This window comes from Castor canadensis, chromosome 13 (genome assembly GCF_047511655.1).
Source record: "Castor canadensis chromosome 13, mCasCan1.hap1v2, whole genome shotgun sequence".
Classification (NCBI taxonomy): domain Eukaryota; kingdom Metazoa; phylum Chordata; class Mammalia; order Rodentia; family Castoridae; genus Castor; species Castor canadensis.
In genome coordinates this window covers 457,748-480,112 of record NC_133398.1, presented here as the reverse complement: position 1 = coordinate 480,112, position 22,365 = coordinate 457,748, and the positions used below count along the sequence as shown (strand labels likewise).

Below are 22,365 nucleotides of genomic sequence, written 5' to 3'. Positions count from 1 at the left end.
TGAGGGGCATGGTTCAGGGGTTACAATGCCTGTCTAGCAAGTGTAAGGCCCTGAGTTCAAACTCAGTATCACCAAGAAAAAAAAAAATTCTGAGTTGAATGAAATTCAGTGTAATTTTTGAAACTTTGAGAATACCAAGAATTAAGAGAATCTTCTATAAGGCTCCAGAAGGAAAAGCGGGCCTCACGAATAGAAACAGCCCTGAGTGTCTCAACAGTAACACAAAAAGCTATAAACACAACAAAACTGCTGTAAAGCTTCTTGGGGAGAATTGTTTCCTTCTAGAATTCTATACTCAGTCAAACCATCATTTAAGTATGCGAGCACAATGAGAACATTCTCTGATAGGCATGGTCTTTATGTTTCTAACCACACATCTCTTAAGGAAATTTTTAGAGTATGTATCCACAAAAAATGAGGAATACTGAGGCAGACATGGAATGCAGAAAATGGAGTTGAACACAGGAGAGAAAGCAAGTCAGTTTCTAGTGTAAGAAAAATGATCTTTTCTATCAAAGTATTTGTTACCCTCTTAGATTACTTAAAAATTCCTCAGGTCACCATCTCAGGTGACTTGCATGTTTAAAGGGTCCTTGCTTCTTCTTCCGGATTCCTGTATGATTTCACTGCCCACCAAACTACATGACTTAACCCATCCCCCCAAGCCTTTTAGCCAATGGAGGGAGATTGTGAACCTTCAACTTGGGCAAATCCCAGGTAAGGGGCAGGTACGACTGTGTCAGGGACATAAGGAGGAGCCACTGTCAGCCATTTTGTGCTTGTGTGTTTGCTTAGCTGAAGCGAGCACATGCTTGCACACTCTTGATCAAAAGAAATTGCCTTGTCAAGATTTTCTGTCTCTTGTGTGTCTGTTTTCGGCACCGGAGGGTTACTAATTCCAACACTAGGATGATGGTAAGGAAATTCCATGGCACCATCCCAGGAGCATGGCTAGAGCAGCCAGCAGAGACGAGAGGGGGCTGGCAGGCTGCAGGGAGTGTGACCTGAACAATTTGAACAGAGACAACCTGATCTGCCTGTACCTGCTAAGAGGAGACAAATGCTTCCCGCAGAGGGTTTGTGGATGCACTGGTGACAGCAGAAACTGAGCAGGTGCAAATGCAGTAGCTACTGATTCCAAGGAATTGTGATCAAAGGTGAGCATACTAAATTGTGATATGACTTAGCTATGAAGTGGACCACGTCAGCACAATGCCACACACAGTGAGTGGTGGCTGGAATAATGGTAGAGCCACATGAGGACTATGAGCAGGAGGGAAGGAGGCAAAGTTACTGACACATGATGAGAATATAGACCAACAGACACAACGTGTTGGAGGGCTAGAAAGTCAATAATCTAAAACTGAAGAGATCACACAATTACTTGAATAAGGATGCGATTTAGAAATACATACAAACAGATGGCCCAAAAGGGTTGGATGTGGTTATTTCTTGGAATTTTCTGGATTTGGTAGGGGGGCAGAGAGAAGGCAGAGGACTGCTTTTTGTCATGTGCTTTATACAACTACATAGCTTTTAAGTATACCTTGATTAAAATGCCACTTTCCTTGAAAAGGCTGCTGTTCTAGTCTGGAAGCCAGACAGACCCAGGTCTGAGCCCCTGCTACCTAGACCCACAGAAAGGAGCTGGACCTCAACCCCACCTGACAAACACAATCACCCCATTTCTCTAAAGCCAATTGTCTTGGCATTCAAATGACAGAAGGGAATAAATGAGGGGCAAAGTCCCTGAGACCCTGGGATCCCAAGATATGATGAGCTCAGTGCTGTCACTTTACTACCAGGTCGAGCAGGCCAGAGAGCAACTCTCAGCACAGACAACTCCCAAGGACCCTGACATGGTGCAACAAAGAGCTCCTTATCCATAGCCAGGGGCCATCTCTGAGCTCCATACTGGTGCTGCTAGAATCCCAGGGTGGGGCTCAGTTGGCCCGTCAGCCAGCCAATTGTTGACCATCCCTCCTTCTTGGGTAGTGGTGGGGTCTGCCACAGGGGCAAAGCTTGCCCTGGATCATTCAGTGACAGCATCCGTGACACCTTGGGTTCCATTTCCCTTTAAGTTCAGAGGAAGGGTGGTAAGAGTCAGACAAAACTCAGGATAGGAATTATTTGGGCTAAAAGTACTTTAAGGAACCCACAGCCCAAAGAACTAAAGAATGTTTCTCTAGTTCATGAGTATATCAGGTCATTACTCTATACAGCACATACTAGAATGGAAAGAAACTCACCAAGAGCCCAATGGGGACACTGGCAAAGGACAAGAACAAACAGTTTTCAGAAGAGGAGTCAGAACTTGCTAACTGGCAAGCAAATACTTCTAAGCGAAGACATCCAAGATACAAATTTTCTATCAAACTGGGAACAATGAAACCTGGCCACCCTGGGCTTGCGCGTGTGCACCCAGGTACTTCAAGATGCTGGCCACACTCCTGCTGTCCATGGGGACTCTCTCCTGAGGACATCAGAGATAATTATGCTCCAAGGGTGTCTTTGTGGCCCGATACCACCATCCTCCCACCGCCTGGGGGAATGACCATCACTTCCACACACACGTGGAGTGGAACCTGGGCCAGGGAGCTCACCTTGCTCCCCCGCCTCCAAGCACCAAGGCGATGGCGTTCCCTGTCAGCACCCGTGCCAGGCGGGAGAAGTCTGAGTGCCGGTCTGGGGGTCTCTGGAAGACGCGCTCGTACATCTCCACCTGAGAGAAGGGCCAGCAAAAGCAGGGGCTTGTGCTGGACTGCAACTGAGACCCCATATGTCCTGACTGAGTGGACTACCACTCCTCGCCCAGGCAGGCCCCAGAGGCAGCTCAGGCTCACCTGGGGAGAATGTTGGCAGAGGCATGTGGGTGAGCAAATGGGCCCAAATGGAGCTACTGGACTACCAGAGACCATGGAGCCCCTCAGAGCTGTTCCACAGGAATCACCCCTCTAGCCCTTTTAGCAGACAGTGCGCTCAGGGGCACAGGGTCCTGAGCAGATATGCAGCCATCAAGACACTGTCCACTAAGCTGTGGGGGCCAAATGGACAGTGGTATGCGGGCGACCTTGTGCTCCACCACTTGGCCCCTGGGCCCATAGGGCTAAGGATACACTAAAGGAAGAGTTGTCTCAGGATTTGTATTTGCTTTTGCCTAGGGTGTGGGGGGTTTGACCATGAGGGCTTTTGGGGGCCTTTGGTGAATGTGAGACTTTTAGGCTTAGTTCCTAATTAGTTCCTGATCCCCATCAGGCCCATCTTTCTGGATTCACTAGTCCCCAGGCCCCTGATAGCCTCTCTGAGCTTATGCCTCCACCATGATGGGCCTCCCTTCACCTGCAGGGCACAGCATTGCATGGTGGCCCAAGAATCCCAAAGTCAAGGTTAAGTAAATATAAGCTCATAGCCAGAGCTCAGAGTGGAAGAGACGAGCCTCCCAACCAGAGTCCATAGAGCTCTAATGCTGGACAATTCAGAGAGGAGAGGAAGAAGGTTCTGAGTGTGCAAGCAACAGACAGGAGGTCGGGGTGTGTGTGTATGTGTGTGTTGTTCTGGTCAGGATTCATGAGCGCACTGGGTCCACCAGGTCTCACCAGTTTGGGCAAGCTCCTCCTGGAGAAGACACGGCGTGGGCAGCAGAGGTGCAGGTGGCCAGAGCACCAGCTCCGCATGTTCAGCCACTCCACAGTGTGGGCTGGTGCTGGACCCTCCTCCCTGTGCAGCAGGATCAGCTGCTTTTGGGCACGCACAGCTGTGCTCTCCAGCATCCGCTCCAGCTAGGGAGAGTAGGGCCCAGGTGAACCTGAGGATTGAGGGTAGGACAGAGCCAGGGACCAACAAAGGGCTGCCATGCCACCAACATCTGCACTGGAAACCGCCCCACTGGCTGGTTCCACCAAGGACAGAAGCTTACTATGGGGCAGGTATGACAAGTGGCTCCCTGGTTCTTGAACCAGTAGGTTGTGACATAGCCTGTCCTGGCGCTTATGCCACTCTGACCACAGGATCTGTCCAGCTGTGTATGCTGGGCAGTCGGCATGGGTACAAGGAAGCTGGGGCATGAGAATAGGAATACCTCCCCTATCTGTGTTTCTAATGCTGCCTCATGAATGCATGCTGTCACCTTTGTAGATGATGCAGGCACTTATCCAAGCAGGAGAGCATCACTCCTGCAGAATGGGAACACACATCAAAGAGGAGGGAGTTTCAGCTGCCCCAGGATTAGACAGGCTGGGCAGAAGCTTGAGATAAAAACAGAGTGGTGGAACAGAAAGAGGAGGTGGGAGCACTAACTCAAGGGATAAAAAGGTGCCATATCACAGCTGGAGGAAATGAACAGGCTGACAGTGCTCAGGACCTGGAAGGACATGGAGCCTTGCAGCCACACCTGCAACCACCTGAAGGGGACGCTATTTCTCACGCTCCCTCCCTTGCTGGAGCGAGCTTTCTCTCTGGCTCCTTGGTTATTACTAGAGATTTTAGAAAAAGACTCAAGATAGACCGACAGAAAGTTGGGGTCAGGTGTGTTGTACGCTTGGCTGGAGACGCACAACCTTCATTGCTGCTTTTCTCTATCTTGATTCAAGGCCTTACTCCTTGCAGTTCTTTAAAACCTTGCTCTCTTAGTTTATCTTTAGCTTAATTGCTCTCAAAGTCTTTTGCCCCCAGGCTTGCACTGTCCCATCTCTCTTTAGCTCTCTTAAAGCTTGGTGCTCAAACTTGCAAACCAGCAGCCATGCCTAAAAATTGTATATACATAACTCTTAAGGTCTTGGTCCTTAGACTTGCACTGTGCACTGTCCCATGTTCTCTTTGGCTTTTCTTTAGCTTTAGCTTTCCTAAGGTCTACGCATGAAGTTCTTTCTCAGCTTTGCTTTCTGAAGCCTATGTTAAAGTTCTCAGTGCAGACTTTCTATAAACCCCTATTTAGCATTTTCCCTTCAACAATTCTTTTCCCTTCAGCAATTTTTCCCTTCCAAAAGCTTCTCACACCAAAAGGCCCAAAGTAAAAGCTTCTTCCCAATACTCAATGGCAAAAAGTCCCCAAAGCAAAAAGCTCAAAGTAAAGTAAACCCCAGCCCTCCTTCAGTGGGCCTTTCATAAACAGAGGCAAACAGGGTGGAGCAGAGGCTCTGGGGAGGGGCATGACGTTGTAACAAGAGAAACCTGTGTTCCTGCTTTTCTGAAAGCAAACTTAGGAGACCCAGCTGTTCTGCTTTTTTCTGTTTCATGCCAGGGCTGTGCCTATCTTGGCTTACATTTAAACGCAATTAACTGCATCTCGCCTTGCTTGTGTCCAGTTCTCATAGGCTTTAATCTGCTTCCCACAACTACCCACAAAAAAAAAAAAAAAACCAAACTGTGATAACAACCAGGAAAGTGATCTAGCAACATCTGGTAAGTCTGCAGACACACCTCTGGGGTCGACAGCTCTTAGAACCTAAAAGCACCCTGCACATGACTTGTTACTGTGAAGTAACTCTGAGAATGCATGAACAGATAGTGAGGTGCTTACAAATGGGAAAACAAACAGCCATAAAAATAAGTGAAACAACATGGATAAAGCTCAAAATCCTAAGTGTTGACAAAAAAAAGGAAATTTCAGGCTGATATAAAATAGGGCACTATTTCTATAAAATCTTAAATCTGTGAGAGAGTACTTTATATACACCTTGTGAAAACTGTGAGGCAAATAGAGGCTCCATCTTCACAAGGGACCACCCTGCTGGGCTTTGTACTAAAACATTCAGAGGTGAACATAGCAAAAGGTTTCTAAAGCTGGGCAGCAGATGGCTAGTTCCTCTTCCGATTTCTTCAAATGTCTCACTCAAAGGGAAGAGATGAGGGCTTTGAGGAGGCAGGGCACTCCTCCTAGCACTCACCTCACCCACTGTCGGCTCCTGCTCACCCAGGCCCACAATAAGGATGCAGTCGGCCTGCCGGATGCAACGCTGAGTCCAGGGCGTGAGCGTGCTGTCTGCTTGGTAGAGCACAATTCGATGAATGTCTTCCTGTTGCCCCAGCCAGCTGGAGAGCCGGTACTCGTGGATACTAAGAACCATGAAGGCAGCACCTCACTTTCTGTGGAGGCTCCCACAGGCCCCACCTCAGAGAGCACTAGCAACCTTATTGGCACGTTTCCCAACCACAGAGGAAGAGGGACCTGGGCCTAGGAAGTTGAACAGAAGCTGTGGCCAGGCCTTAAGGTTGGGGACTCAAGAAAGAGTGGAGTGCAGAACTGCCCACATGATAAGGAGAGGACTGATGGCTCCCAGCATGTGTGTTGAGTGCAGTAAGGGTGGACCTGCAGCACACTTGAGGATGCAGACATCGGGGCATAGGGATAGCAGGATGGATCTCAGGAACATGCCTGGACCGGTTAAGAGGAGGAAGCAAAGATTGGCCAGGCTGTTTTCTATACGGGGCCAAATTGGGTGCTGGAGGCTAGCGTACCTGTCCAGAGCAGCAGAACCAAAGCGCTGTTTGATGTTCTCACTGGTCAGCAGCAGGACAGGACCTAAGAACACAACCACCAGTTACAGAAGTCTGTCCTGGCAGCCAACTCTGAGGATCAGTGAGGGACAAGAGTGTTCACTCTCTGTCTTGAGGTCAGTGACCCTGAAAGGTACTCCTGGCCTCCTGTTGACATGTAAGAAAAGTCATTGTATTCGAACCACTGTGTGTGTTAAGTATGTGTGTGTGTACATGCTGGGGACAGGGATAGCATGAGGTAGTAAACTCCAGAAAATGTAACTTCCCAGATCATCAAGGCTGCCTGGATCACAATCCAGTTCATACATATGCAGATCCATCTTTTCACATTTATGCCTATTAGCATGTACCGTCCACACCAAAGCCAGTGTCAGAATCCAAGGAAAGGCTGCCAGTGTCTCAGGAGAGAACCCAGAGAAGAGTGGTGCCCACTCTCAGGGAGCTGCCTCACCATGTGCCTGCCATGTGGTGATGGAGTACCCTCGTACCAGATGGAAAAGGACCGAGAAACTAATGCAGACAGAGGCCACCAGGACTTCAACAGCTGTTTCTGAGATGGCCCAAGGAGGTCTAATCATTCTAAACAAGCTTTTCTAAGAGTATATAAATAATTAAGAGCTAAGTGATGAGTGATCACCTTTTTTTTTTGAGATAGGGTCTGGCTCTATTGATCTGGTTAGCCTTGAACACCTGGGCTTTCTCTCCCAAGTAGCTGGGACTACAGGCAAATGCCACTGTGCCTGGCAACTGCATCAATTTTAACTGTCAGCATGTTTCGTAGAGTCACACAGAATAAGGGTGCCTTTATAGCTGGGAGGGCCACTGGAACATGGCTGTCACAGCTCTGAGTTAAACTACAGAAACCCACTGAGTAGGTGAATCAGCCTTTCCAGGGAGGTTCAGGGGAAAAAAAAAAAAAAAAAGGGCAGAGTGGTCTTGTGGGTTGCATTGTTTAGCCTGAAGGTTGGAGCCAGAACCTGCAGTCAGGAGCAAATAACAATGTCTTTCTGGTCATCTTAGAAGGGCACTCGGCACCTTGAAGCTGATGCTTTTTCAACCTGGATGGGAACTGGAGGTGGGGCTGTATATCTTCACTTCTTGGTGCCAGGAGGACATACAGCACCATGCTTAAATAGACAGGCCATGCTTGGCTGCAGAGACATGAAGGGGCTGGCCTGAGACTCACAGAAACCCCATGCTGGATTCACCTACACTCAGGGCATGCCCACTGATCTAGGCCCCCCTGCCTTGATTTGGGGGTTACAAAGGTGGAATTGTAGAGCCACACCCCCCCAAAGGTGGTGCTCTGGGCTCTCATAAAACAGGTTCCAACTCCTGCCAATCAAGGCCACACTGAGCACACCTCTGCTGGAAGTGGTCTGCCAAAGTGTCTAGACCCTGTGCAGGAAGCAGAGCTTTATTCCCATAGAGCAAGGTGTAAGTAGGCCCAGGCAAAGGGGGCTTCTGGTCTCACTGGATCCTAGTCTTTGGAAAGACAGAGTGGCCTGTCTGCACTACTTGTCTCCAGGTCCATGGGGTACAGCCAAAGTAGATGTTCAGCCAGGCCATTGCCCCAGGTCTGAACTTGCCTGGGCAGCACTTTCACCTAGCTGCCAAATAACTTCCTTTCAAGATTCTGGAAGCAAAGAAATGAGCTAAGAGTTATCAAAAGACATGGAGGGAACTAAAATGTATATTACTGAGTGAAAGAAATCAATCTGAGGAGTAGCTTAAGCAGTAAGAGTGCCTGCCTAGCAAGCATGAAGCCCTGAGTTCAAACTGCAGTGATGCCAAAAAAAAAAAAAAATCAATCTGAAAAGACTGTGCAACTAATGTAACATTCTAGACAAAGAAAAACTAGGGAAATAATGAAAAGATTATAGTTGACAGGGTTTGGTAATGGAAGGCAGAGCTTGGAGGAATTTTAGGGCAGTGAAACTACTCTGTATGATACTGTAGTGGTGGATACATGTCATTTCACACTCGTCCAAACCCACAGAATCATATCAGGAGCGAATACTCATCTGCACTGTGAATCCTGGGCAGTACTGATGTGTTAGTACACTCAGGTTCACTGATTGTAACAGATGTTTCAGTCTTATGGGGAATGTTGATAGTGGGGGAAGCTGGGTGGACAGGGTTAGGGGGACAGGGGTTAATACACAAAATTTCTGTGCTTTCCTCTTAATTTTGCTGTGAACCTAAAACTCTCTGAAAAAACAAAGTGTATTTTAAAAAACCACCAAACCAGCCTCCACAGTAAAAAAAAAAAAAAAAAAAAAAAAAAATTAAAAAATGAGCAAAAGGGGCTGGAGACATAGCTCTGTGATAGAGCTCTTGCTTAGCATTACAAGGTCCTGGATTCAATCCCCAGAACAAAAATGAGAGAGAGAGAGAGAGAAAGAGAGAGAGAGAGAAGGAAAGGAAGAAGGAAGAAAGAAAAGGGAGGGGAGAAGGAAGGAAGGAAGAAAGAAGGAAAGTGAGCATAAGATATGAATAGACATTTCACCAAAGAGTGTATATACAGATAGTAAAATAAGTACTTAAAAAAAGTTCCATACATCATTAACTACTGGAGAAAAGCAGATTAAAATTAGGGCATGCTATCACTATATACTTATTAGAACAACTAAAATAAAACATAGTGACAACACAAAATGTTGGCAAGCATGGAGAAGCTGGATCCTTCATACATTGGTGATAGGAATGCAAAATGGTACAGCCACTTTGGAGACAGCTTGGCAATTTCCTGTAAGATTGAACATACTCTTACCAGACTTACCAGACTCTTGAGCATTTATTCCAGAGAAATGAAAACTTATGTGCATTCAAAATCCATTACCTAAATGATCACATCAGTTTATTTATAATACCCCCAAAATGGGAAACCACCCTAAAGACCCTTCAATGGTGAATGGCTAAAGAATCTGGAACATCTATTCAATGGGCTACTCCCAAGCAATAAAGAGAAAGCCAATTTTCACAAGACCACACGCTGTGATTCCATCTTTGTAATTTTCTCAGAATGACAGAAGTATAGCTATGGAAGGCATATCAGTGGGTGCCAGTAAGTAGGAGAGCAGGGCAACTAGAGGGGTCTCCATTGCAATGAGAGTTCTACAGCCTTGGTGTGGTGCTGGTTACAATTACATCTGTATCAAAGGAGGAGGGAACACACAGACAGCCAGTGAAATATGAAGTGGGCCTACAGAGTGTACCAATGCCAAGTTCTGGATCTTGGTATCATCAAGTAAGGTGTTAACTCTGGGGGAACCTTGACAAAGGGTACATGGGGGTCCCTCTTTACTACTTTGCAGTTTCCTATATTCTATAATTATTTCAAAATTAAAAAGTGGGGTTTTTTTTGGACAATACTGAGGTTTGAACTCAGGGCCTCACTCTTGCCAGGTAGGCCCTCTATAACTTGAGCCACTCTGCCAGCCCTGTTTCTTTGGCAGCACTGGGGTTTGAACTCAGGGCCTCACACTTGCTAGGCAGGCGCTCTTATGCTTGAGACACTCCACCAGTCCATGGGTTTTTTTTTGTTTTTTGTTTTGTTTTAAAGAGATTAAGCTTATGTGAAGCAATACACCTCTCCAGAGAAACTGGAAGTTGCTTTTGGTTACATCCTAAACAATCAGTGACCAATGTCACTGCAATATTGATTATGAAATAAAGATCAACACTATCAGACAAGGCAATTCATGTTTTATATTTTCATTAAAAAAATAAATAAATTGGGCTATTGCAGGTGGGTGGATATAGGACCTGCATAACAGAGCCAGAGCGATGCTGCTCTTTTACTCTGGCTACAAGAATGGGTTGATTGTGGAGGAGAGCTAGCACTGCCACTGCTTCACCTACACTTGCTCCTAGGTGCACAACATGACTGCAAGCCCCAGTAACACTGCCCAGCACTAGAATACAGTAAGTGTTCTGTAACAAACTAGAAGTATCCAAAGCTACAAGAAGTGGATTCCAGACTTGTGGGAGCAACTGCCTGGGAGAATGTGACTACTACAGAACCATGTCCTAACTGCCAGCATCCCCGTGCTAGCTTTATGCAGCTACAGATGAGCCCATGACCACCTTCTACATGTGCTGCAGTGCTCAGTGTGGAAACTGCTGGAAGGACTAAGGTGGGGCTAGCTCAGCTGCTTCAGGTTCTCCTTACCTTGTACCCAACGGGGATTTCCAGTTGGGAGAATGGATTATATGTCTTGGGGGTTTTTGTTTGGTGTAGTGGGAAGCTAACCATTATGGAGTGGAGGGTCAGGGTGTCAGGAAATATAGCCCATCTGCCAATCAGTGAATGAAATCATTAATGTCCAGAGAGTTTTTGTGTGTGAGAAGGGACCAGAAAGAAACTGTACTCAGTTTAAGGTCCTGTTCATTCATCATTTACATCGACTGAGCAATTAAATTTGCTTACCACCATCTAGCACTCTGTAATGTCTACACAACTTAGTACATTAAATGTACAGAATTCAATTTAACTGTTAATTGTAATGGCTAAAAAACCTTTAAGCCATTAAGAAGAATGAAATTATGTGCTTTGGAGTTTGCTCTCTATTTCTTAAAACAGTGAGACAATAATATTAGACTTCATTTTATGAAATACTCAGAATAAATTTTAACTAAATAGGTTTAGAGTTAACAGTTATATTAGATATTATACATTTAATGTAGTAAGCTGTACTATTTGTATTATGGCATTTGCTGGAAAATGAATAGAAGTAGAAATCTTCATGCCAAATGAAAGAAGCCAGTCTTACAAAGACGAGTATTGCATGTTTTTCCCCACTGTGGAATTTGGGGGGAAAAAAAACTAAAAATGAAGTCATGGAAATAGAAGGGGGGGCCACTAGGGAAGTGGAAGGAAAAAGAAAAGGTGGATGGAGAGGAAGATAACAGGAAGTAACAGAGGGATGCATATGACCAAAGCACTTTGTATACATGTGTGGAAATGACTTAATGAAACTACTTACTATGTACAATTAATATATACTACTAAGGCTGGGTGCAGTGGCTCAAGCCTGTAATCCTAGCTACTCAGGAGGCACAGTTTGGAAGGACTGCAGTTTGAGATCAGCCCTGGCAAAAAGTTAGTAATACTCTATCTCAACCAATGACTAGGTGTGGTGGAGCACACCTCTCATTCCAGCTACACAGGGACGCACAAATAGGAGAACTGTAGTCCAGGTCAGCCCTGACATAAAGCAAAAGCCTATCTCAAAAACAACCAACAGAGCTGGTGGGGTGGGCCTGGAGGTGTGGCTCAAATGGTAGAGCACATGCCTAAAAAGTGCGAGGTGATGAGCTGCCCCCAAATGTATATATAAACCAGTAAATAAATAAAAATAGCTTTTAAACATTCACTTTGAGAATTTCAAATATCAGATACCTAAAGTGTTCTCTTTCAATTTTATAGGTTTTTGCATTTATGTTTTCTATAATTAAATATTTGTGCCACGTGGGCAGCATTTTTACATGGTATTGAAATAGACACTCTAGACATAATATATTATTTCACAGTTATTGGACAACACAGAGATCATTATGGTCACTCACAACTACATAAAATTTTATACTTGTAAATAAAGTGTTAAGAAAAACACAGAGTACCTGATGAATCTGGGAATTCCCAAGAGATCTCAGGAATTTGATTTTCTATTCTTTTTCTGCAATACTGGAGTTTGAACTCAGTGCCTCATGCTTGCCAGACAGGCGTTCTATCACTTGAGCCACTCTGTCAGCCCTTTTTTTGTGTTGGGTATTTTCAAGATAGGGTCTCCCAAACTACTTATTTGGGCTGGCTTTGAACCACGATCCTCCTAATCAAGTGAGCCACTGGCACCTGACCAAAATTTAACACCTGTCAGGAATTTGCCTTTTTCTGACAGATGATTAGTCATTTGGTTCCACACCAGGACTGACATGCTCCCAGTACTGGCCCAGGGACTGGACTCATCTTGATCCTCTAATACCCACGCCAACTGACCCATGAGGGTCAGCATCTTCCATGAGGTCACCCACTCTCTGGCCATCCACTTCTCTTCCAGGAAGCAGAGTGCCTGTCACATGTTTCCAGCAAGCTCAGAACCTAAACAAAGGGTTCTGTCTGTGTTAAGGAACAAGGATGATATCTGGGGGGACTCTGCTGATCCCCACCACCAATCCCTGAGCACCCCTCTACTCTAAGGGTTTCTATCCGAAGAACACTCTTGGCATTGGGGCAGCTGGCACATCCCATGCTCCTGCACTAAGGTGCCCAAGCAGACCTTGGAACCTGAGGTCCCTCCATGTGGAAGGTCCCTTCTGAGCAGTCCTGCCCCAGTATGGAGGACAGCCACTCACTCCGGAGGAGCTGACAAGGGTCTGTCAGTTCTTAAACACTCAGGTGCTCTGTAATTTGGGGCAAGAGGTATACAGGCTTACCGATGGCACTGAGAGCATGCTGGAGCTCCAGGGCAAAGGCAGTGAGGGGCACATCCTCAGACACAGGCATCGCTGCCACAGTAGACAGGTTACTGGCTGGGTTTCCTGAGTCCCACTTGCTTCCTGTTGTGTGGAGCCCAAGCTGGTGACCTGCAGAGCACAGGGCCAAATGTGAGCCTGAGAGAGTGGGCCACAGCTAGGACAGCCTCAGTGTTTCCAGATAAAACATGGTGCAAACAGGATCTGTTCTCAGTCTCACAATGACCACAGAGATGTCCCTGCCTCTTCCTCATGGATAATCAGCCCTGGGTTCCACACTAGGACTGTCATGCTCCCAATGCTGACCAAGGGAGTAGACCACTTTTGATCTTCTAGAACTTGGTGGTTCAGAGTGCAATGAACTGACAGAACTTACCCGTCACTCTAGAAGCACTGTAAGCTGAGAAGACCGACAAACACATTTTATCATCTTATCTACATGGGATCTCCAGAAGCAAAGCAGCACAGAAGAACCCAAGGAAGGTTGCACTGGGTCAGGGACAGTCCTGGGAGACACCAGCAGCGATGCTTGTGGGAAAAATTGAGGCAGGCAGAGCCTCCCTTCCCTGATACCATGAACTCCAAGGGTCCCACAGGGCTCACTCAGATGGCTGGACCTTCTCTCTGGCCCCACATGGGCTGAGGGGGTTAAGGGGCCCCCTGGCTGACATAACTGCAAGCCAGAGACACCTAGGTCCTTAGTTCACCAGCCTCTGTCAGAAGATCCCAGCACAAGCTCACTTCCAACAACAAAGGTCCAGGCCAGCCCCAGGCAATAACATAAAACTGTATCTGAAAAATAACTAAAAAACAAAAAAGGGCTGAGGGCATGGTTCAAATGGTAGAGTGCCCGCCTAGCAATCCCAAAACCCTGAGTCCAGCCCCCCTCCCTCTCTCCTGTTGCTTCTCTTTCCCCCTTCTCTCTCCTCAATGTGGTCTTTTGCTCTCCCTGCAGCAGCTCCTCCTCGAGGAATCCTCTTCCTCTCATCTTTCTCAGCCACTTCAGATGTCAGAACCCTCCCTGTTAGGTAGAACCAAAGACTCTATTGCTCACTTTGCGTACCTCTTTCTTAGTTTTTAAGGACTTGCAAGGTTCTAGCTCTTGCCCAAAGGGAGAGGGAGCAGCCACACCCCACCTGGCTGCCACACACCATGACAGACCCTGGATGTGATGCAGCAGGAAGCTGTACCACAAAAAGAAGCAGGGCCCCCTCCCTGTGGGGGCTGTCTCCAGGGAGATGACCAGCACTGAGCAAGCACCAGCAAGCATCTGACCCCTGAAGCCCCTGCAGACATACATGCCCTGCACCAGCACAAGGCACCCTCCCCCAACCAAAGGGAGGAGGTAGAGAAAGGAATTTTTCAGATCCGCTTATGCTGACCTGGTCCAAGCAGAAGCTGCCCAGAATACTTACTGAAGCCCTGAGAACTAGGGATGGTGCAGAACACCAGTCAGCTCTCACGCTGGTTCTGGGAAGTACAGGCAGGACAGAAAGAGCACTACGGTAAAGGGCCATGACACCTGCATTAACATTCAAACCACAGTCCACAAAAGTGGGCCAGAACATGAGCTGAATATAAGAACATTGACAGCCTGCTAAAATAGAAGATTTAAATGGGAACACAATACTCAAAATATCAGGATATGACCCAAATTATCAGATGTACAGAGAGCAAGGAAAATTTTAACTAGAATGAGAAAAGTCAATCAACAGACAAAAATGACATGTCACCGATGTTAGTACTATTTGACAAGAACAATGAAGCAGCTACTATAACCAGCTACAACCAGCAATCAGGAACACTCCTGAACCAAATACAGAAACAGAATGTCTTAGCAAAGACAAAGAAGAACCAAAATACAATAACTGAAGGAAAAAACTCTCTGGAGGCTGGGTGTGGTGATACACACCTGTAATCCTAGCACCCTGGAGGCTGAGGCAGGAAGATAGTAAGTTCAAGGCCAGCTTGGGCTCCATAACAAGTTCGAGGCCATCTTGGGCTACGTAGTGAAACTCTGTCTCAAAATAACAACAATGACACAACTGCAAAACTCTCTGGATAAGCTTAATATCAGAATCAAGGTGCTAGAGGAAAGATGAAGTGATATTGAAGACAGATCAAAAGAAACCATTCTATCTGAACATCAGAGAGAAAAAAAAGATATAAAACATGAACGGTACCCTAGATACCTTCGGGACAATAACAAAAGGTCTAGCATTTATGTCATTATGTTTCTAGAAGAGGAGAAAGGATACAAGGTTGAAAGAATATGTGAAAAAATAAAGGTTAAAAACTACCCCCCCAAAAAAAAACTTCCCCAATTTGGGTTAGGGTATAGTTCCATGGTAGAACACATGCTTAGCATGCATTAGACCCTGGGTTGTGTCCCCAGCTCAAAAAAAAGCAAAACTCCCCAAATTTGGTAAAAGATATAAGCCTAAAGTAAACTGATCCCAAGCAGCATAAACCCAAAGATTTTTGTACCTAGACATTTTGGAATCAAATTTCTAAAAACAAAAGATGAAGGGAAAGGACTGGAAGCTTACTCAAGTGATAGAGCACTTGCTTAGTAAGTAAAAGACCCTGAGCTCGAAACCCCAGTTCCACACACACACACACAAAAAACCAACAACAAAAAAACCCATGAAAAACCCTCTTGAACACAGCCAGAGAAATAACACATTACCTATTTGAGAACAATTTAAAAGCAGGTTGAATATCCCTTTTCCAAAATGTTTGGGGTTAAAAGTGTTTCACATTTTGACATTTTGGACTTTTCTGATTTTGGAACAACTAAGTAGACTAGTAGCTAAACATTCCCAATCTGAAAATCCAAAATACTCCAAAATTCACAATGACATGCTGCTGGAAAAGTTGCAATTTTTTAATGCAAATTTTTAGGGTTGATGAATGTAGGAGTAATAGTTAAGATAACACACAAGGAAAAGAACATGACCTAAATATTGATAAGTATTCTCATTCTACTTACAGCAAAAAAAAAAAAAAAGAGGAAAAGAATGGATACAGTAACCCCTAGCATGAAAATATTCTACAGAAGAGATAGTACAAACCAGAATTAATAATTAAAATGGGATGCTCAAGAAGGTCAATCTAAAAGACAGAAAAGAGAAAACAGAGTAACATTCTTTTCAAAAACAGAAAAAAATAATAAAATGGCAGCATAAACCTAACAGAATAATTACATTGGCTGTAAATGATACACACAAATAAGCTGAAAGGTAAAGATTGTAAGAAGAGATAATAGAAACACAACGCTGTAAGAAACTTCACACACACTGGTACAGGCAAGTTGAAAGCAAAATGAAGAGAGATATTGCATGTGTTGAATGGTGTTCTTCTCCAAATTCATATCCACTCTAAAACTCAAAATATGGCTTTGGAAATAGGGCCTTGCAGAGTGATCAAAGTAAGATGAGGTCATCCTGGAGAAGGGCTCACACCCTTTACTTTGTTGCTTCCATATTACAAGCACATTGACAAGCCTGCTATAACACAAAATTTAAGTACACCAAGTGTATCGAAAGCAAAGAGCCAAACAGCAGCATGTCTATCCACAAATTCAACCTTTCAACAAACATGTAGTGTTGTACACTAGTCATAGCTGTAAAGATAGACACAGACCTCTGCCTTCATGTAGCTCATATGCAAGGACAGACCAGAAATGAGCTAGCTAGGGAGAATCGGAGGAAAATGAAGCAGAATATGAAGACTGAGAGCACTGGGTAGATAGGGAGACCAGGGAGACTGCACTGAAAAGTGGGTGCATGATGTGTGAGGGGATACTCCAGGTAGGGAGCATGAAGGCGGAAGAGAGACATGCACAGTGTGCACAGAACAGCAAAAGGCTAAACAATAACTTTAGCATTATCACATATCTGGGATCCAGAGAAACAGGACAGTCCTAGAACACAGAGCAATCAGTAGCTCCCCCAAAAAGTGCATTCTCAGAACTAGAAGAAAAAAAACTGGGGTAGATTTTTAATTCACAATATACTAGAGTTGTTTTACCATCTTTTCATGCTAGGCACTGGACAGACACAGCAGCCTCCAACTATCCCACTCTCCTTGGAGGCTTTCTCCAAGAGGCTTCCTCTGTTTCCTTTTTCTAACTAGCTAACCAAAATAGGAGGGAAATAGATCACATTTCTTTTTACACATAAGCTTCTCTCCCTGCTGCCCACATTGAGACATACTTAGCAAAATTCTCCTGCACTGCCAAGATCTAAGCATTCTCCTTACCCCACCCTGTTCAGAGTTATCCCTGGCAAGAGCTCTGGGGACTTTCCTGAGGGTTGGGCAGCCCAGCATCCACCATCCCAGGACCTCTGTGCCTTCTCCTCCCTCCTGGGGCAGGTGGGGCTCTAGGGTGGAGCTGCACTTCACAGTGGGTTGTAGGCCTGGGGATTGCACTGTAGGGAACTCTAAGACAGGGAAAGTGTGAGATGGAGTTGGCAGGGCTGAGGTAGAGCTCCAAGGTAAGGGTCCAACCCACCTGTCGCAGATCCCTGCTGGAGACTGCCCAGGATCTTCTCGCCTAAGAGATGAATCAACCGAGTCACCACCTTGGGGAAGAGAAAGAAGAGAAACTCCAAATCACATTTTGTAAACCATGAAATGCTGGGAGCTGAAGACCCCACGATCATGCTCAATCAGGACATTGGGCCACTTTTCCAAAATTGCCAAGGACTGGGAAATCACTGTGGGCTGTGGATGACAAGGGCCTATATATGCCCTTCTGGTTGCCAGAGAAAGGAACTTGAATGTGAAGTGATGAGTTGGTCACCCTGTCAAGGGTGGCTGTGGTTAGACAGCAGGTGCAAGAGGTGCATTAAGGGTATGCACCTTGAGCCAGCTCCAGGCTCCCATACTCACTTCAAGGCAGGCAGACAACTCAAGAAAACCCCATGACCCCAAGTTAGGGCAAGGACAGATCCAGGGTACAACTGCAGGCATGGACTGAGTACCAGATGATGACCAGAAATTATCACAATTTTGGCAACAATAATGTTATTTTTGGTTGAATTTGTTTTTGCTTTTTGGGTTTTTTTGTTTTGTTTTGAATAGGTTCTGCTATATAGCCCAGGCTTGCCTGGAACTTACTTTGTGGCCCAGATTGGCCTTAAACTCCTGATCTTTTTGCCTCAGGCTCTGCAGTGCTGAACCAGAAGGATGTACCACCATGCCTAGCTTATATTATTGTTACTATTACTACTCACTACTATTACCATCATTACTATAGTATGGGGCCTCAAGCTCTGCCTCTTGAGCCATACCCACAGTCTTTAGTTTTTAGAGTTGTAAACTAGTGTATTTAAGATCTCAATGTCAAAGTATCTGCAATGTTCTTGTTAAAAAATTAATTTGGCGAATGGTGAAGTGGCTCAAGTGGTAAAGCACCTACATAGCAAGCACAAGACCCTGAGTTCAACCCTTGGTACTGAAAAAGAAAACTCATTTTTAATTTGACAAAAATTGTTACAATTTACTTTTTTTTTTTTGAGGTGCTGGGATTTGAACTCGGGACCTTCACCTTGAGCCACTTCCCAAGCCCTTTTGTGAAGGTTTTTTTTTGATATAGGGCCTCATGTACTGTTTTCCCAAACTGGCTTTGAACTGTGATCCTCCAGCTCTCTGCCTCCTGAGTAGCTAGGATGATAGGCGTGAGCCACTGGCACCGGGCGACAATTTACTTTTAAACACTTTAATATACAAATAAAGTGATTTAGGGCTCGGCATGGTGGTTCATGTCTACAATCCCAGCTCGTGGGAGGCTGGGGCAGGAAGATTACGAGTTTGAAGTCAGCCTGGGCTGCATAGTTTTAACTTCCTGCTATACATACATACACATATACATACAGTGATTTAAATGTTGGGTTTTTTTCCTTTTTTGTGGGGCTGGGGATTGAACCTAGGGCCTGCACATGCTAGGCAAGTGCTCTACCACTGAGCTGCATGCCAGCTGAGTTAACTGTTCTTTAGTTCCTAAGGCTTACAAGATGACAAAGGACAGTCTAGGTGGCAGTCTAGCCACCATCACTCCTAGATCTGTAGAGAATAATCTGAAAGAGATGCCTCTAAATGACTGTAAACCTTAGATGACCTGGAGCCAGCTGGATGCACTGGGAGGCATTCTGATACAGCTCCTGGAAACAAATGCTCTTCTTCCTTGGATTCAGCCACCCTCCAACAAGTTAACTTGGGAATGCTTACTCGCCTCAGGATGTTGGTGTCAGAGACCCACAGAATACAAATGAAACTGTCCAGGTTTTAAGATATGAGACCAAAAAACAGTCTGTGCAAAAGAGTCTGAAACAGAAGCCACAGAACATGGTATTTTTTGTTTGTTTTTTGGCAGTACTGGGGGCTTGAACTCAGGACCTCAAGCTTGCTAGGCAGATGCTGTAGCACTTGAGCCACACCAGAACCTAGCATGATGTTTGCATGCAGCCAGTCCAGCACCAACTGTTAATGAGGGCTATATGAAAAGAAAATCCACATGACTCAATGCCCCTAGCTCACACCTGTAATCCTAGCTTCTTGGCAGGCTGAGGTTGGAGGGACTGAAGTTCAAGGCCAGTCTGGGCAACTAGTTTGTGTGACCTCATCTCTAAAACAAACAGAGCAAAATGGATGAGAGTTGTGGTGCTAGCAGTAGAGCACCTGCTTTCCAAGTGCAAAGCCCTGAGTTCAAGCCCCAGTTCCACCAAAACAAATAAATAAAATAAAAACTGTCACACATTTTAAAATGTTGCTTTAAAAAGCTCATATGATTATGAAAAAATTGAAACACACACAAAGCAGAGACAATTCCATTCTTTATCCTCCTCAATAGCCTCATTTCACACACACCCCTGGACCTCTGAAGCCAGTCCCAAGGATGGCATTTTATCCATTAATATCTAAACATGTTCTTCTAGAGGATAAGAGTCTTTAAAAACATAACTATAATTGTCACAACTAAAAATTAACAATTCAAAATGAAAGGTAATTTCTAAAAAAAAAATTATCTGTCAAGTGGTAAAGGTTCAATATAGGCCAAGAAATGCATATGCTTGGTATCTTTAGTCACTGGGGAAACTAATTCACCACTGTGAGATGCCACTTCTTGCCCAAGAGAATGGCTCATATCAAGAGGGACCCATGCTGTGTTTGCATGGCTTGGAGAGCAGGGCTCGGGCACTATGTTGGAGAACTCGTCTGCAGTTCCAAAAGATACAATCCACCCTGTGACCTAGCAATTCAACAACAGGAGTGGATCATCTGTCCATAACAATACTTGTTAAGAATATGCTTAGCAAGCTGGGGCATGGTAGCACATGTTTGTAATCTCAGCTACTCAACAGGCAGAGGTAGGAGGATCATGAGTTCAAGGCCAGCACAGGAAAAGGTAGCAGTAAGACCCTGTCTCAAAAATAAAAGGCTGGGAGGTGTGTCTCAAGTGGTAGAACATCTGTCTAGCAAGTGTGAGGCCCCTGAGTTCAAAACTCCACTACAACCAAGAAAAAAAAGAATGCAGGGAGGTTACCTTCCCTGACACTTCAAGCTTAGTTAAGATATTCTTGAGCTGGGTGTATGCCTGTAATCACTGTTGATTGTGGTTGGAAGCCACAATCCCAAAGCTAATGAGAACCCATCTTAACAAATAGGGCAGACATTATGGTATGCACCTATAACCCAAGCTACTTGTGAGGCCATAGGTAGGAGGATCACAGTCCAAGGCCAGACCCAGGCAAAAACACAAGACTCTATCCAAAAAGTAACTAAAGCTGGGGGTGTGGCTAAAGTGGTAGAGCACCTGCCTAGCTAGTGTGGGGCCCTGAGTTTAAAACCTAGTACTGCCAAATAAAATAAAAATAAGAAAAACAAAAATGAAAGACAAGGTGCCTGGCAGCCTATTCCCCAAACTGCAACAACCTGAACATGCACCAACCAGAAACAGATGGATGAACCGTGGTGCACAGTGCAGCACTGCTCAACAATGAAAGAAGCCATGCACAGGGCAGTCCCTCAGAGACTCAAGACTTGGTTATTCCCAGAGCCATAGGCTAGCAGGAGTGCCAGTGAGAAGGGTTGGAAGGCCCTCTGGTAAGCCTCAGAAGTAATGTGACAGACCTGGGCTCTGATCAGGATGGGATGGCTCTGATCAGGATGGGATGGCTCTGATCAGGATGGGATGGCTCTGATCAGGATGGGATGGCTCTGATCAGGATGGGATTCCTCTTTGTTTGCATGGCGTACACTGCACGCTGAGTAACAATCGTAGACCTGCAGTTCCTCAGCCATCCTTCCCATCACTACTGACTGTCCTTGCACAGCCAAGACCAGGCCTCCAAATCTCCAAGGCCATGTTCTTTTCCATCTCATCTGTGATCCCCATTGTACACAAAAGCAGTGAGGACAACCAGAAAAGGCAGCTGCATCAGCCACCTGAGATGCAGCCCCCTGCTCCACCACTACTGCACTGCTACCCGCCATTCACACTCTTCAAGTTCCACACTACCTGTCCCAAGGTGCACAGGTGAGTCCCTCCCCAAAAAAAGCACACTCTTCTCTGTCACTTTCCTCCTACCATCCCACCTGCCTGCCCCAGGTTATATTTGTCTGCACTTAACTAAGCAAGATCCCTGAACCACCCTTACCTGAGGGTACCTACGCTTGATGGACGTCAGGGCTCCTGTGGGCAGCTTGGCCAGTTCTGAGTCCCGGACAGCATGTACTGTGGTTGCCCTGGCCTGGTGTGTCAGGGTCTCCACCTGAGGAGGGGGAGCCAGATGCTGGAGCCCCACAGTTCAACCAAAAACCCTAGAGGATCAGAGTGGACACCCCTGAACCCAGTCCAATGCAAGTGGTGGTCAAGTGACAGTAGCCTACAGGAGAGTCACACACAGCTGCAGGGTGCAGAAAGCAAGGAAGGGAGCAAAAGGACCTCCTCAAGCCTCTACTCTGCATGGGTGGGAAAAGCCAGTGAGTGCTTGTGTGAGACTGTGCTGTCAGAACCACTGGAGCCAGGCATAGTGGCTCATGCCTAAAATCTCAGCTACTCAGGAAGTATAGATTAGAGGATCTTGGTTTGAGGACAGCCTGAGCAAAAACTTAGCTGAGATCCCATCTCAATCAATAAGCTGGACATGGTAGCATATGTCTGTGATCCCAGCTATTCAGGAGACACAGGTAGGATAGCAGTCTGAGGTCAGCTCCAGGAAAAAGCAAGACTCTATCTGAAAAAATAGTAACTAAAGCAAAAAAGGGCTGGAGGTGTGGCTCAAGTGGCACAGCCCCTGCTCAGCAAGTGAGAGGCCCTGAGTTCAAACCACAGTACCATCAAAAACAAAAAACATACACAAAAAACCCCCCAAAACATTGGGATAT

At 45.7% G+C, this 22,365-nt stretch overlaps 1 protein-coding gene across 14 annotated transcripts in view; it reads right to left on the bottom strand.

Moving 5' to 3' along the window:
- Positions 1-22,365, bottom strand: part of Pnpla7 (patatin like domain 7, lysophospholipase) — an 82,387-nt gene that overhangs the window by 13,072 nt on the left and 46,950 nt on the right. For 13 of the 14 annotated variants that reach the window (XR_012440673.1, XR_012440674.1, XM_074052709.1 and 10 more), the window contains 7 exons: positions 21,636-21,749; positions 17,489-17,558; positions 12,934-13,083; positions 6,457-6,520; positions 5,886-6,054; positions 3,597-3,779; positions 2,604-2,722 (listed from right to left, as the gene is read on the bottom strand). Coding sequence is in view for 12 of the 14 variants with exons in the window: in XM_074052709.1 (XP_073908810.1) it covers positions 2,604-2,722; positions 3,597-3,779; positions 5,886-6,054; positions 6,457-6,520; positions 12,934-13,083; positions 17,489-17,558; positions 21,636-21,749 (869 nt within the window). In the remaining 2 variants the exon portion in view is untranslated. The remainder of the gene's footprint in view (positions 1-2,603; positions 2,723-3,596; positions 3,780-5,885; positions 6,055-6,456; positions 6,521-12,933; positions 13,084-17,488; positions 17,559-21,635; positions 21,750-22,365) is intronic. The other variant, XM_074052711.1, reaches the window with a different exon arrangement.